This window comes from Anabas testudineus, chromosome 24 (genome assembly GCF_900324465.2).
Source record: "Anabas testudineus chromosome 24, fAnaTes1.2, whole genome shotgun sequence".
Classification (NCBI taxonomy): domain Eukaryota; kingdom Metazoa; phylum Chordata; class Actinopteri; order Anabantiformes; family Anabantidae; genus Anabas; species Anabas testudineus.
Genome location: NC_046632.1, coordinates 9,025,681 through 9,041,966, shown reverse-complemented (window position 1 = coordinate 9,041,966; position 16,286 = coordinate 9,025,681). Strand labels below are relative to the sequence as shown.

General features: G+C 40.1%; 3 protein-coding genes and 3 non-coding genes across 10 annotated transcripts in view; 5 read left to right on the top strand and 1 right to left on the bottom strand.

Moving 5' to 3' along the window:
• The first annotated feature begins 2,816 nt into the window (after positions 1–2,816).
• Positions 2,817–4,393, top strand: zgc:153284 (GRX_SH3BGR domain-containing protein). Its single transcript, XM_026340772.1, has 3 exons — positions 2,817–2,990; positions 3,212–3,379; positions 4,031–4,393. Exons 1-3 carry the CDS (start codon positions 2,946–2,948, stop codon positions 4,091–4,093), a joined length of 276 nt encoding a protein of 91 aa, XP_026196557.1. The 5' UTR covers positions 2,817–2,945; the 3' UTR covers positions 4,094–4,393.
• Positions 4,394–5,477: 1,084 nt separating this feature from the next.
• Positions 5,478–8,114, top strand: rps12 (ribosomal protein S12). Its single transcript, XM_026341228.1, has 6 exons — positions 5,478–5,547; positions 5,673–5,719; positions 6,450–6,566; positions 6,753–6,855; positions 7,181–7,282; positions 8,029–8,114. Exons 1-6 carry the CDS (start codon positions 5,509–5,511, stop codon positions 8,089–8,091), a joined length of 471 nt encoding a protein of 156 aa, XP_026197013.1. The 5' UTR covers positions 5,478–5,508; the 3' UTR covers positions 8,092–8,114.
• On the top strand, positions 6,284–6,359 carry LOC113149895. The gene has a single exon (XR_003297612.1). It is a non-coding gene; the product is annotated as a small nucleolar RNA SNORD101 (small nucleolar RNA).
• Positions 6,604–6,686, top strand: LOC113149886. The gene has a single exon (XR_003297604.1). It is a non-coding gene; the product is annotated as a small nucleolar RNA SNORD100 (small nucleolar RNA).
• On the top strand, positions 6,926–7,010 carry LOC113149885. Its single transcript, XR_003297603.1, has one exon. It is a non-coding gene; the product is annotated as a small nucleolar RNA SNORD100 (small nucleolar RNA).
• Positions 8,115–8,121: 7 nt separating the features above from the next.
• The window catches only part of eya4 (EYA transcriptional coactivator and phosphatase 4), a 38,826-nt gene continuing 30,661 nt past the window's right edge, over positions 8,122–16,286 (bottom strand). For 3 of the 5 annotated variants that reach the window (XM_026341223.1, XM_026341225.1, XM_026341226.1), the window contains 8 exons: positions 16,063–16,146; positions 13,592–13,681; positions 13,173–13,231; positions 12,837–12,997; positions 12,108–12,222; positions 11,790–11,911; positions 10,302–10,402; positions 8,122–9,163 (listed from right to left, as the gene is read on the bottom strand). In XM_026341223.1, the coding sequence (XP_026197008.1) occupies positions 9,083–9,163; positions 10,302–10,402; positions 11,790–11,911; positions 12,108–12,222; positions 12,837–12,997; positions 13,173–13,231; positions 13,592–13,681; positions 16,063–16,146 (813 nt within the window). In that variant the 3' untranslated portion in view covers positions 8,122–9,082. Of the gene's footprint in view, positions 9,164–10,301; positions 10,403–10,481; positions 10,583–11,789; positions 11,912–12,107; positions 12,223–12,836; positions 12,998–13,172; positions 13,232–13,591; positions 13,682–16,062; positions 16,147–16,286 lie in introns of all 5 variants that reach the window. The other 2 variants (XM_026341224.1, XM_026341227.1) reach the window with 1 other exon arrangement.

Here is a 16,286-nt window from a genome sequence, read left to right as displayed (position 1 = left end):
TCTCCTCTCTGTCGTCTGTATCTCTCCTCTCTGTCGTCTGTATCTCTCCTCTCTGTCGTCTGTATCTCTCTCCTCTCTGTCGTCTGTCTCTCTCCTCTCTGTCGTCTGTATCTCTCTCCTCTCTGTCGTCTGTATCTCTCCTCTCTGTCGTCTGTATCTCTTCCTCTCTGTCGTCTGTATCTCTCCTCCCTGTCGTCTGTATCTCTCCTCTCTGTCGTCTGTATCTCTTCTCTCTGTCGTCTGTATCTCTCCTCTCTGTCGTCTGTATCTCTCCTCTCTGTCGTCTGTCTCTCTCCTCTCTGTCGTCTGTATCTCTCTCCTCTCTGTCGTCTGTCTCTCTCCTCTCTGTCGTCTGTATCTCTCTCCTCTCTGTCGTCTGTATCTCTCCTCTCTGTCGTCTGTATCTCTCCTCTCTGTCCTCTGTATCTCTCTCCTCTCTGTCGTCTGTCTCTCTCCTCTCTGTCGTCTGTATCTCTCTCCTCTCTGTCGTCTGTATCTCTCCTCTCTGTCGTCTGTATCTCTTTCCTCTCTGTCGTCTGTATCTCTCCTCTCTGTCGTCTGTATCTCTCCTCTCTGTCGTCTGTATCTCTCCTCTCTGTCGTCTGTATCTCTCCTCTCTGTCGTCTGTATCTCTCCTCTCTGTCGTCTGTATCTCTCCTCTCTGTCCTCTGTCTCTCTCCTCTCTGTCGTCTGTCTCTCTCCTCTCTGTCGTCTGTCTCTCTCCTCTCTGTCTTCTGTATCTCTCCTCTCTGTCGTCTGTCTCTCTCCTCTCTGTCCTCTGTCTCTCTCCTCTCTGTCGTCTGTCTCTCTCCTCTCTGTCGTCTGTCTCTCTCCTCTCTGTCTTCTGTATCTCTCCTCTCTGTCGTCTGTATCTCTCCTCTCTGTCTTCTGTATCTCTCCTCTCTGTCGTCTGTATCTCTCCTCTCTGTCGTCTGTATCTCTCCTCTCTGTCCTCTGTCTCTCTCCTCTCTGTCGTCTGTCTCTCTCCTCTCTGTCTTCTGTATCTCTCCTCTCTGTCGTCTGTCTCTCTCCTCTCTGTCGTCTGTATCTCTCTCCTCTCTGTCCTCTGTATCTCTCTCCTCTCTGTCGTCTGTATCACTCTCCTCTCTGTCGTCTGTATCTCTCTCCTCTCTGTCGTCTGTATCTCTCCTCTCTGTCGTCTGTATCACTCTCCTCTCTGTCGTCTGTATCTCTCCTCTCTGTCGTCTGTATCTCTCCTCTCTGTCGTCTGTATCTCTCCTCTCTGTCGTCTGTATCTCTCCTCTCTGTCGTCTGTATCTCTCCTCTCTGTCGTCTGTGTCTCTCTCCTCTCTGTCGTCTGTATCTCTCCTCTCTGTCGTCTGTATCTCTCCTCTCTGTCCTCTGTCTCTCTCCTCTCTGTCGTCTGTCTCTCTCTCCTCTCTGTCCTCTGTCTCTCTCCTCTCTGTCGTCTGTCTCTCTCCTCTCTGTCGTCTGTCTCTCTCCTCTCTGTCGTCTGTATCTCTCCTCTCTGTCGTCTGTCTCTCTCTCCTCTCTGTCGTCTGTCTCTCTCCTCTCTGTCCTCTGTCTCTCTCCTCTCTGTCCTCTGTCTCTCTCCTCTCTGTCGTCTGTATCTCTCCTCTCTGTCGTCTGTATCTCTTTCCTCTCTGTCGTCTGTATCTCTTTCCTCTCTGTCGTCTGTATCTCTCCTCTCTGTCGTCTGTCTCTCTCCTCTCTTTCTCTCTGTTATCATCGTCTTTGTTTATTAATTTCTTTCCAAGCTCCAACTTTCTCTCATCTACTGTTGAGTCGCTAAATTTACCGCCTGTGATCCACAGAATCTATTGGCTAAGTGAAGTCACATGGGATGGCTCGCATCCCATTGGCCGGTGCGTTCTCGCGTCCAGTAAATAACTACCGTAAAGACCGAAATAGCTGCGCCGACGAAAATTAAGGTGTCCCGCTAGATTTGGAATTAAAACGTTCGGTTCTGTCTGTAGCTCCGGGTCCATGTGAGACAGCTCCTGGGTCCGGATCCGCCTTGTTAGTGACCCCTGACCTAGTGTCTTCATACTTCAACTGAATCACCTCACTGCATCCAAGTCAAACACATGGGTGGATTGAATTCGGTTTGTCCAGAATATCCATACATTAACTAACATTAGATACTAAAAGCATTGAGAAGAAAACTGAGAGGTGACAACCTTATAAATGTAGAATTCATGTTATAGCTGCTGTTTCCCATTAGATTGTATAGGTGTACCAAATAGATTGGCCAGGTGTATAATGAATTAATGTGTGATCAACATTTAAATGTTGTTTCTGATGCGATTTATGACTGTTTTAGATGAGTATATATATAACTTATTTATGTTTTAGATAACTGTAAAATAGTGGGATTTTTTTACATCTTAATGATTAAACTCATTATGCAAACTAACTACTAATTTAACTTAAACTGTTAGATTAGCACTCCTTTTGTTCTGATCATAGAAAACACAGAGGTGTCGTGACTAATCACATCAATACACTTTAGTCCCAGTGTTACAGGGAACCAGTATGCATTATTTATAGACCTGTGTCATTCCTCATGTGATACTGTATGAGGAAGTTATAAAATATGGTGGTACATGTACACACGTACATGTAATACAGAAATACTCGAGATAAGCAAAGACAGTCCCCTCCAGTTTAAAAGCATAATACTTGAGATCATATCATAAAGCAGCTTTCCACCAATGGTAGGTAAATGTTAGTGATTTAAAAAAATCTTGCAGACAAGTCACAGCTGGCCGTCATAAAAGAGGGTGTGCCCATGCAGGCGAATGGGCTGTGTCCAAACCTGCTCACCTTGTCTGCTGTCCCAGCAAAACAGCACCACATACCTTCATGTAGATTACTGGAACATTTGCTCAACCTCTCTCAAAGCCAAATCGCTAGAAACCTGAGTGTGTTTATATTAAGGAACTGTTGTTCAAATAGCAGATATGACACTGACAGTGTACATAACCAGCGTGAGCAGTTCTGTGAAGGTACAGTATACATTCTTACTTGTTTCATACTTACTTGTGGCATTGTTGTTGATACATTTTGGATATATTAAATAAAACGCCAAAATATTCTGAATCCTGCACTTTATGTTCTGTCTGTGAGCACATTATTTACACTTTACTTCTGTAGCCCACCTGTACATGTTGGATCTTGTTAAAGACTAGAAATAGACTAGAAATGCCTAAAACACTGTCCCTTGCAGATCAAGAAAGATCAAGAAAGAATCATCAGTGTCCTGCAGTCTAAGAAGATCTCTTTCAAACCTGTGGACATTTCTCAGAATCCTGCAGATAAGGATACCATGAGAAAGATAGCAGGCAACCCAACTGCACTGCCGCCTATAATATGCAGCGAGGGTGTCTACTGTGGAGTAAGTGACAGATAATATCTTAAAATATTCATATCATAAAAGAAACAATAGGATGTTTTGACCATATGCCTTTACAAATGTAATAATGCTATGATTGAATGTAAAACATTTACACTCTTCCTGCATTTGTCACACAGGAAATAACTTAGGCTAGTGTAGGGCGTAGACAAAGGGATTAAATAAATATTGACAGCATTAGCCTACCCACGGGCTTGCTCAGACACACACAAATGTCAGAAATACATGCAGTCTGTTCAGCTGCACAAGTATGTTAGCACACACTCTAATTACTTCCCCAACACACACCCTAACCAGATTGCTCTTTTTTTAGTTCTCCTTTTGTCCTTACACGTTGGTTACAGTTGGTTGATTAGTTGGTCAGTGCCATGGTAAACTTCTCTGCACCTTTTTTTTTTTTTGTATTTTGTGCCCCTCACTAAGCTGCCATCTGATAACACAAATGTAATCCTATACAACAGAATCGTGCTTATTAATATCAGTTCTGCCTGTTCATTATAAATCTCAAAATAATGTGCTCAAGCTGTCAAGAGATTGTATAAAATTACATAAAACAACTGTATAGTAACGGATTATCTGTCTCTCTCTTTCTGTCCATCTCTGAATCCCTTACCTATCTTTTCTTTCTTTCAGGATATCACTGCATTTGAAAATGCAATCGAGGAGGACAAATTATATCAATTTCTTAAACTCTAAAAGGAACGATGACCATCCAGCTGTGGGACACTAAACCAAATTGTCATGTTCCAGCAATATCTACATTTCTAATTAAACATTCAAAAATCTTCCATGAAGCAATATATAGTTATTTAGCTTCCTAATGCTTGATTTGATGATGATGGATACATCACGTGTTTCATGAACAACGCTAAAAGTTTAAGGAAATATATAGATATATCAGCCTTTCTTTAAGGGCATTTAAGAATTTTTGGAGTTGCATGTTTTAACATTTTGTGGGATAAAAATAAAAAATTTTTTGTTTGAGATCATTGGAAATCTGCCTCTTGCACTTATTAACATGTTGTTTTTTTCAGTGGTTTAAGCCTGTTTTAAAGTGATCTCTCCAGATTCACCAGGAGTCCAGCCTGAACTTTACAGACTTATTAGGAATTTCATGATTTTTTGCATTAATTTGTCCTAAAATGTGATCTGATCTCCATAAAAGTCCAGAGTATTAACAAATCTAATGTACCTAGATCAATGACATGAAAATATTTTGCTCTTTTACATATTTATTGAGAACAACTATAAAAACCCATTCTTCAAGGCAGAACTGCTTTAGTGCTGTCATATTCTTTGGACGTCTCGTGTGTGGCTCTCTTCAAGTCGTTCCATAAAGTTGTTCTGAATAGAGACATGAAAGATCAGATTTTTGTTGTGGTATTATCTTAGATTCATTATATTTGTTAATACTCATGACTTGATCAGATCACATTTTAGGAAAAATTAATGCAGGAAAACATGTAATTCCAAAAGTGTCACATACTTTTTCTTGCCACTGTAATAATAATGATCAGTTATTGTGTAATAATAATATAATATGGAATAATAATAATATGGAATAATAATCATTTCAAAGAGACAATGACTTCAGCTAGTGTAAAGTTAATAAGGAAGTTTCATTAGCTCATCAGAGCAGAGCACCTGCCCAACATCTTGTAAATAACCTGTACCAAATATCAGCAATGGCTTTTTATTAGACCTACCTAGTTGTGAGTAAGTTTATTGCAGCCTAAAAAGCTAAATTTTAAATTACACCTTTATGCATATAATACCTATATTTATTTTTTATATGTATTTTATTTTATTTTTTATCTCATAATGTAGCTTAATTAAGCTGTGCAATGTTAAACACCTTGGATTAGATTAGACCATATATACTCTGTATATGTCTATGGCATTAAACTACAACATATTGTAGATGAAAAGGCTAGGCTTGTGTAAAGAAACATTGTATTTATTTGACTTTAATAGATAACGATTTTTATAACATTAAAATATTTTTCTTTAAAGAAATTTAAAAGATTGTCCCTAGATCAAGTCGAGATTGCTACAGGCAACACATTGGACACCACTGGGGCCTGGTGATATTAAACCAATGTCGCGGGCTTATGACGTCCTCTTTACCCGCTGCCCAAGAGGAGGATAGGGTGCGTTATGTCTGACTAGCGACACAATCCACAAAATTAACAAAACATCTTAACTTATAAATTGATCAGAGTGATCAATCTGAGGTTGCTAATGACTGTTTATTCATATCTGTTCTTTATTGCAGCTTTTTAAGTCCAGCATCCATCGCAAATCTACAATGGCCGAGGAAGGGTGAGCATGATGTTTCTGTTCGTTACTAGTCCAAAAGTAGTAGTGCGAAAATACAAAATTCAGCAATATGTGCAAAGAAACACCCACTCTTTATTGGACAAGATGACATTGGTGTAATATTTAATTATTGTGGCTTTAAAAATATTGCAGCTTGGTAAACTTTCTTATATGAGCTCACTGGCTAGCTTAGCGGAGTTTTATGTATAAAACTGTATTGGCGTCTGTAACATAAACTGCATAAGTACTGCTACCTAATATCGATATTTTAGATCTTGCCAGAACCTTTATTACAAAATAGCGGCTGTACACTGTTGTAATTGATACAGATATCTTGGTAATTCCCAATCTAGAGCATAACTAGCTCAGATTACAGTTAAGCTAAAGCTAAACGCACCGCATTTTAGGTAAAATAGATATGCGCATAGTACACTACTAGCTACTACTAAATAAAGCTATTGATGTCTCAATCAAGTCTGTTCCACAATTAATTTTTTGTCACCGGTCATGCTTCAGACAACTCGACTTGTAAAATAGGTTGTTGGCACTTTAAATGAGCTTTCTGGTACTTAAATGATGACTTTAATTCTTTTGTCGGATACCCCTTCACTCAACAATGAGTGATATCCTCGTTCTGACATGCTGGAAGCTCATTTGTAATGCACCAGTTTATCATGCCTATTAAAGTAAGATCTTAAGCTCTTTTCGTTTTTCTTTATTCTATTTTCAATAGCATTGCTGCCGGAGGTGTGATGGATGTCAACACCGCTCTCCCTGAAGTGCTCAAGACCGCACTTATCCACGATGGCCTTGCCCGTGGTATCCGTGAGGCTGCCAAGGCTCTGGACAAGTATGTTCAAAGATAATTTTACATTATCATCATTTTTGGTGTCACTGATGATATCTTGGCTCCCTCTACTGAATACTGTGAGGAGATTGCCATTGTTACCCAATTTCTGTCTGAGATGTACCATTTCGTTTATACGCACAGTTACGTGTAACATTGTACTGTGACTTAACCAGCTGTCCCTTTCAGGCGTCAAGCCCATCTCTGCGTCCTTGCTGCCAACTGTGATGAGCCCATGTACGTCAAGCTGGTGGAGGCTCTCTGCGCTGAGCATCAAATCAACTTGATCAAGGTAATAAGCATTCTGTAAACTAGACCCTTAGCATTAATACAGGTGTAGGTGGTAGTACAATGGCTATTGCTGTATCACTGATGATAATTTGGCTCCCTCTACTGAATACTGTGAGGAGATTGCCACTGTTACCCATTTTTTTTGTCTGAGATACAGCCAGGTGTACCCACATTACACCTGTTTCTTAGTCTTTACTTCAACTGAGCATATGAAAGCGTTAGACTGTCAGTGCACACCAGTGACTGTATTTATTTAGTTAGTAATAGTTTGGTTTTCACTTTATCACCATTTTCACTGCCTCTAATAAAACATCACTTTATTTTAGGTTGATGACAACAAGAAGCTCGGTGAGTGGGTTGGTCTGTGCAAGATTGACCGTGAGGGCAAACCCCGCAAGGTGGTGGGCTGCAGCTGTGTTGTGGTCAAGGTGAGTGCCGCTGTTAAAGGTTTAATTTGTATAGCTGTATACCAAGGAAAGTAATTGACTAAACAAGTTGGCATCTCTCTTTTAGTCAAACTGTAGTTTGTTGAACAAAGTAATGGCTTTTCAGTAGTGAAAATTATAACTTAAAAACAAGCTGTGCCAGTCAAGTGCAGTTGCTCTGCTTTGTGCCTTGCAACTGTTGTTAAACCCTGGCAAGATGACAGCCAGGGTACGAGCCCCTTCATCTACCCATGGTGCATGGGGTCCCTAATAATGGCTACATACAATAACATGGCAGCAGTTTAACAGGGAGCATTGTACTGTAAAGCTAATCTTTGCCCCTTTCAACCCAACTTTAAATTCTTATAGCAAGGCCAAAGTTTCCAAACACGAGTGGCTGAATTTCAGGAAAATGATACACAAGACATTAAGAGTGTTTGCTAAATTTTAATGGTTCAGCCATAAAAACATGTCTTGAAAATACTTCACTCGAGCAGCATACATACAGTAGCTGCAATGTGTGTGGGGAACAAGCAAATACAGAGTAGTACATGTGATACTGGCACAGTATGTCGTTTCTATAGTTAAGGTGGCATTTGATAGATTTAAGGCTAATTGGTGCTTATACAGTGTTTAGTTGGGTTTGTTCAGTTAAATCAAAGCTTAAGTTTATTTTTGAAGTTGACATAAAATGATTGTTTTATAACTTATTAAATGTGTAACTTACAGTCAAACATTATTGTCTACAGGATTATGGCAAGGAATCTCAAGCCAAGGATGTGATTGAGGAATACTTCAAATCCAAGAAATAAGTTCAATAAAAAGTAGAAATGAAGCTGTTGTCTGTTGTTAATTTACCCCATTTGGATATTTCCAGGGACAAAAAAAAACATGTTGCTTTGATATGAAATTATGTTTTAGTTTGTTTGCAAAATGATTAGTCATAAGGTATCATTGATTGTCTGGGGTCACTGCAGGGGTATTTAAATTTACACAATAACTTTATCAGAAAAGGCTGTATTCTGTAAAAAAGCAGCACTGCATTACTTTGATCAACTGTTTTATCAGGGAAGACAAGATGCATTGGGTCATTTGGATAAGTTCTCCTTTATATCTACATACATAGACACTTCTGAATAAAGAAAAGACATTCAAACACATTAAGGCACAACACATGACGCACATCCTCAATTTGTCAGGGGGAAAGAAAAATACAAAAATCCAGAGGGGGGAACAAAAACAAGACCCCAAAACATTCTTCAACAAAAGCATCCACCATTGCCCTTAAGTTTAATATCAATAATTTACACATTTCTGCCACAGACTGCAATGTGGTGTTGATTATACCACCAGTAAGGAAGAAAACTTGAAAAAGCTTTTATGCCCACACACAATGCTGCCTGTATTGAGAAGCCCTCACTGATTGAGGATAGTTCGTTCCCTGTTGACAGCAGTCCTGATCCAAGCCTGGGTGCTCCAGGACAACGGTGATCTTCAGCCTGTACAGGTACAGTCTACCACAGCTACACAGACTGGTTTTTATAGACGTCAGCATCAGGGCCACGGGAAAGCTGAAGCATCTCTCCGCCTCACTGTCCTTTTCATTACCCTCCATCCAACTCTAGTTTGCTTCTTAAGACCGTTCAGTTTGGAAATCCAGATGTTCAAAAAACAAGACAAAAAGAAAAATCACAAAAAACAGCTGCAGTGTATTCTTGTTCTTAAATAGTTATACAAAAGAAGGGGGCTGCCTGGCTGACCGTGTCCATAGTAACATTGCATGAGTCCATATTGCTATGATAGTTAAAGGTATTCAAACTCCAGTGCTTGGTGTAATGCCAGCAGGTCAGAGTGACTGGATATCCTCCAGAAAGGCATGTTGTGCTGTGAAGTGGACATACATGTCATTAAATCCGGCAATACTGTTTACATCACAATATACACCACCACCTGATGTCATGCAAGCTACACCACAGTAGCTTGTAGCTGTGGACATCGCGAAAGCACTGCAAACAACATCCATGCAACCCTAAGGCTTAAAGGAAAAGCACAGCATTCTGGGAAATATGCTTCCTTCATGTTGAGTGTCAGGTGAAAATGCCTCATCTGATTCTCTCTAAAACCAAACTTCCCCTGCTACCACATCAACTGATTAAAATGTTTTATCTTGTGTAAAACGTACACAACAGTGTAAAATTAGGATGCTTTTAAAACAGGGGGGTTATGTGCTGATGGAGACACTGGTGCCTGGCAACATGAAAGTTAAACTAAGTTTAATATCAATAATCCCTGTCAGAGTTGTAAGTTACATAGACTAAAGTACTTAAGTACAATTTTGAGGCACTTTTACTTTTTACTTTATGGTATTTTTACTTCTGTGTCCTCTCTCCCAACTCGGTGAGCATGTTTCCCAAAATGACGAACTGCTCCTTTAACAGTCCCAGCACCAAGTATTGTAAATAAAACCCAAAGCTGTAGAAGAGAAAGGATTTATATTCATGTTTCAAAAAATCTGTGCTAACGTTATGGGATTTTGAGTACATCACTACTTGTAATTAAATGATTTTGTTGTGATATAATTCTACTTTTCTCCCACAGAATCTACAGTATCAATAAATAAAACAACACACACCACTAGATAGCCAGCGTTATTCCTATGAAATGAGATTGTTCAAAGCTTAATCACTGTGTACATTTGGGCAGCCCTTCTTCACTGATGCGAAATGTGACAACGACCAAATTGAGTTTAGGTGTAGATGATCCCAATCATTTCATCATTCCATCATTTTAATTATTAGATAATAAAGGTGCAAAATGTACATCTTCAACCAAGCTTCAATCTCAGAGTTCTCACAGCAGTTGCACTGCAACATTTCCTGTCACTCCACACAACAGGAAAAGGAAACAGAACGAAATAAACAACCAACACAAAACTGCTTCGGCAAAAAGGCAGGCTTTGTCCAATCAGAGCTCACACTGTGTGGAGTAGGCGGGGTTGCGGTGAGGGTTGTGGGTCCATTACCTTTTTGGCCGCCTGTTCCTCTTCCACACCATCCCCAATTACAACATACACTACTTTCCTGCCAAACCTTTGCATTATGCGCTCAAAGCAACTCTCTTTTCCTGCAAAAAACAAATAAACAAGGGGAGGAAGGAGGGTCACAAGGTCAGAGGGGTCAAAGTTCATAAGTCATTTGTTTACCTGGCTTGCCGCATGCTCTTCATCCTTCCCATCGCCAATCACAACATATGTAATGTTAGTGCCAAAGCGGGAGACTATACGCTCAAAACAGCTCTCTTTGCCTGGAGACAAACAAATGGCTTTCACAGTTTGTTTGTTTGTTTGTTTTTTAAACACTTGGTTTGGATGAAAGTACAATACAGGAAGAGGCGGAGCTGTGTGCGTCAGGGATGAAGTGAAGGAAAAAAGAAACGTTCACACATGTAATACAGTTTTGTCATGATAGATTACTATGATTAATCCTGACACAATGTGGTGGATCCAAGGAGTTTCAGTTTACAGAAATACAATCAGTCTAGTTGCTATGAAAAACTTTTAAGAGCAAACATGCTTTAAAGCGATGTCAGGAGTCACACCCAAGATGAACCTTTTTCCTGTACAAGTGCACACAGTGTTAAATGGATGGTAAAGGGATCCAGGAGTCTGTGGGATATAGTATCTGGCCTCCAACATTTGTGCAAACTGCTTGTATCTTAAACCTCACGTGGCTGTCATAGCTACCACATTGCTATCGAGGCAGCGCGGGGTTGGATGGTGTAGAAACCTAAGCCCCAAAACATGCAGACACACACACACACACACACACACATTTGGCTTGGGTGTTCGTTGCTGAATGTTTGGCTCTTTACCTCCAGTAATCTGAGTTATTTTGTTTCCTGCATTCAGACAGAGGCACAGTTGAATATAATTTAGTGTTGGCCGCAGTTGCGGCACATTGGCGTAAACGACTGAGGTTCAGGCTAATTGAGTCCGTTCAGGGTGTGGGCGTCCGTGATCCCACGAGTGTCCGAGTTGTTCAAGGCCACTGTTTAATATCTCACTCTTGTCTCATATTTTACAATAAATTGACATTGTTCACTATATCTTGTAATGTCTCCTGGTTACTTTATTTCGAATTTCGATGCAATAGAAGTCGTGAATGCTGAAAGGTAAATATTGGTGTGGTCTGTATTTTCATATTTTTGGATCGCTAAGTCAGATCATTTGGGCATTTCATATGAAGCTGGACCTGAACCCAAGTTAAATAGTTTCAATGTCATAACAGGGAGCAGGATATCAGTAGCACATGAAGTGGATGAAGAACCATTAAAACACAGAACAACCTACAACATACATGTTTGGTTAGAACCATTAAAATACATTAAGTCAGTTATTATTAAATTACTTCTATTCTGCAATACTGTGTATTGTTTCTATCAATATTTAAGTCTTAGTTAAAGAATCTATGAAGTGTGTGTGGTTGTGTTTGCATAAGCATTGGTGTCTTACCTATTTTTGTTGCACTGTAAATGTTCTCAATAGGGAACACAGACCCCAGACTATATAAGAGAACTTTAGCCAGCGCGGGTATGAGCTGCGTTGTGGTCACCAACACATTTACACAGTTACTCCTGTGGGACACAGAAACAGTTTAGAAATAGTAAAAGTGGGTAAAAGGATAAATGAATGGATCAATACAGATAAATGGATCATGGCTTCATGACATGTAAATCTGGATATAGACACTACCAATCCGTGCAGTAATGTAACAGCAGACTATGAGCAACAGTTTCCGATTTAGAGAGTAAACCCAGCATAAAGTTGCACCTGGAGCTGATGATGGACAAGGACTTGAGTGCATGGGTGAGCCAGGAGTCAGTCAGAGCCTCGACCTCAGCTCTGAGCTGCAGCCAAGCGTCTCTCTTAGCAGGACCCAGCAGACCTAAAACACAGGATTCAGTGATTTAACCTTTGGAGCAACAGAGGTCACACATCAAGGCAAAAAGCATAAACAAATCTGAGGCCACAAACAAGGTCCAGTAGATCCATATGCAGATGTTGTAATGTGGGCCTGTAGAGAAATATCACATTTTGACTTTGGTGTTGTCTATCATTAATAAATGTGTTTAAGGTTTAGTCTTCTCACGCGCTGTAAAGAAGAACTACAAACTTCCTGCACCTGAAACAGACTCGCTTCAAAGGGAAGCTAATCATGTTTCAGTCTAAAAAGAATCTGAGAATCATTCAAACTCTAGTACTGATGATGATTGTCAGGAGGAATCAGTGAAAATATATTTTTACATTTTTGGGATGCTTGTTATTATACAGTTTATTTCAAAGTGATGCAGGTGAAAGGCTTTTTATGAGATTAACGAGTAAGGTTCCAAATATATACATGTACTATAGTATCCAGGAGCACAGATTCATCATTGTGGAACATCAATCATTTCATGAATCTTATCAAAAAGAGCATTTCAACTTAAAAGTTTATTTTAATTAAGACCTCTCCCTCTTAACTGTCCCTGGTCCCAGTAACCACCCATCTGATTGGCTTACCCCCCACATTGTTTTTGTACGTGCTATACAACTCTTTGACTCGTCGGTAGCGGAACGCCAGTTTCCTCATCCAGTCCACTCCACCGCGGACACCCGTAGCCAGGCACAGGTTGGCGCTGGTTGCAGCTGCATGGAAGCCATCAGTTGCAAAACTGTAAGTACTGTCAATAATAATGATATGATTTATTTGAAAAATCTGCTCTTGTAGAACAAAAAAGATGGTTATTATTATTCAGTATGTTTTTATAAGAATTAAGTATTATCTTTAAAATGCAAATTCACTATGCACAAAGTCAGTAAAATGTAACAAATGTCTGATTGAAAAACAATTCTCACCTCAAGTCCTGGCCATTGTCGTCTGATGAGACATCGTCAATATGTACCTGATCACACTCCTGCACACAACAACAAATAGGAAATACTACATTCAACATCATAAGTAGTAACTAGCAAACTGTACTGAGACTAAATGAATAAAGCTAGTTAATATTATCATTAACATATTATCACTTACAATGTGGAATTGTATGACCCCATTTGCTCTAAACAACTGTAGTAAGTGCGGTGCTACATCACTTTATAACACTAGAGGGCAGTAGTAGTATTTTACTGAATGACTGTGGCTTCATGAAACTTCTCAATGTTGTACTTTGTGCAAAATTTGAAAAGCTTACAAAACCCTTTTTAACATGCTCTTGAAAATGTTTTAACGGAGGCATGAGGGTGTTATCTGAGTTATCAGAAGTGCATCTCACCTCCAAGTCATTGAAGAATAAGTGTGTGTCGGCCAGGTTGAAGATCATCTCTTCCATCCTCAGACCCAACGTTACTGCCATCGGAGGGTCCTGATACGAGACAAAGATAACGTCATCATGATTAAAGTCATATGCTTTTACTATCTTGCAGAGTTGTGAATTCTTTCAGTCCCAGAAATGTCAGTTTTTCTATACTTTCTATTTTATCCAAATTCATACCCCTGTCCCCAACCCCCACTTGTATATCTGGTATGTTCCACTCATCATAGCAGATGCTGACAGACAGGTTGCACTTGTTCTGTCCCATCAACATTCCTCCTGCTTGGTAGGGAGGTATGTTTTTTGGGGGGGGTGACAGTCTTCATGTGTGTGTTGTAGGAAGTAGGTACTCTCAAAGGGAAACACTCTGAGTATATGTGGTATGTGAATGGTTTGTGTGTGTACATGTGTGAGTGTTTGGGAGAATGCAGACCGCCCTGCCAGCCCAGGGCTCAGCTGCAAAAACCATCATCTGTGATAGGTCAGCGAGGGTCGACAGCTTGCTGCGCGATTCGCTGACGCTGTCAGACGACCAGAATAGAAAGAAACTAACAGGAAGGAGAGTGAAAGCGAGCAAGCGAGCAAGCGAGGCACACAGGCAGAGAGATGATCGCCATTTCTGACTGTCGGAAAGTGCACCAAAAAAACTGAAAGTTGAATGTGTGTGAGCGTCACTAAGAGTTACCAGGGGTTAATCGTGATTTTGACCCCAGCACTTTTCTCGCTTTCCTGTCAGTCACACAGAAAAGAGGCACTTAGGTTTGTCTCTCAGGTAATAATCAGGTTGGCTGCCAGCCAAAGTGGAGTTATGCACATCCAGATTTGTCCAAATCCTTGTAGCTGAAATGTGTTTATTCTCTGAGCAGTTGAAGTTGGCTGTACTTTTGGCTCTAGAAACGCTGACATAGCGATTTTGTAATATTTTGCTAGTAAAGTTCAGTCACTCCGAGAATTGCAAATATTACTTTGGCTTGAGCATGGCTTGCTTAAATCTGTTCTACTATCCACCTCCACTGTTATCATTTCAGCGCTGGAGACTCACCGCTTTATAATGTTGGGAACTATCCTCCCTGATTATAATAACTCCTGTAGTGAGCGTGACACACGTGTATCTGTGTCAAACATATGTCCGTGTATATGCGTATTCATGAAAAGCGAAACATAATTTAGAAGAGATATATCCTCACAGCTATATGAGCGGGTCTTGCAGTTGCTATGTGAACAGTGTAAACACTATTTTGGGTGATGTGTGAACACACACAGCTGCCACCGTATTTCTTGGGGGCAGCAGCCATAAATGAGTTGAAAAAAAGCAGTGATCAGTGGTCCGTGTGAGGCAAGATGACACATTTAGATTTTCATTTATCATTTGTTTGCAAATAAGGAGAAATGCACAATATTCTCGGCCAGTGCAAAAGCATTTCTGTGATGTCACCCTTTGTTATTCAGGGTTTCAACTATAAAAACTGTGAAAGTTAACCTCACTGAACTGCCCCACCCAACACACACACACACAGATTTATAATACAATAGGGCCTATCTTATACTCATTAAAGCCTAATTGCCAATCATTAAATTCATACTTTAGAGCAACTAGGAAGCACATGAGTGCCCACAAACTGTATCTGTAAACTGCCCGGCCTCCTAAAGCTTCATGTGTGTGCACGATGCCAACTTTTGTTCGACTGCCAAACGAGATGTAAGAATGGACTCGGGCAGGTTGGTGGCAACTCCGGTACCCACAGGAAATGACATCACCCAATAAAAACGTGTGGTCAGGAACTATTAAAATAAAGGGAACTATAAACAGTCCAGCTGTGATGTAAGTAGGTCAGATTATAAGTTAATGTAAGTAGAAACTATTATCAGTGGATTTTACATGTAGTCTTAATATGTAGTACATTTAATTATGTATGTGGTCAACAAGGGCAGCATGATGGTTGGTACTGTTATCTCACAGGCCAATCAGGTATCTTTTTGTATGCACTTTGTCTGACTAGAAATACCTACTGCACCCAGATGAGTGTATCAGCATGTTTATCAACTCTCTCTGCTTTTATTGGAATTTTGGCAGCTGCACAGTCAGAGAAAACTGTTTAAAGAAATTTTACTGAGTAAATTAAACATTCCCTGTGGAAATTATGTCCTGGGCTGAAAGTGCTCTCTAGGGTCCAGTCAGTACCAAAATGATGCATCATCTTTCCTAAGCTACAACAGTGCAGCAGTTAGCAGCCAGACTTGAAAAGCCGACGCTTCAGTTTTAAAAACTTTTTCAATTCGTCAAACGACTGGACTTAAGTGTGAGGATCCATCACCCTTTATTTAATCAAAGTCAGACAGTGAGACCAACAGTTTGCTTACATTAGAAAGTACTAGGCAGATGATGCAGTAATGAGAGAGACAGTGGAGGCAGGGTGATGATCTTACTGTACCTTGCCATATTTCTGTGCGTAGGAGCCTGTCAGCAGAGAATGGAAGACAATGATTGTCTCATCCAGATCCCACACAAACACCCTCTGGAGAGGGGAAAAAAAGAGACATAAAAACTTTTCAAAAACATTACATCCAAATGTGTATGTATATATTTACAAATGGAGTGACATTGGTGATGGTCTCTATCAGATACTCTTCTGTTCCATTTTGAGACATCAATGAG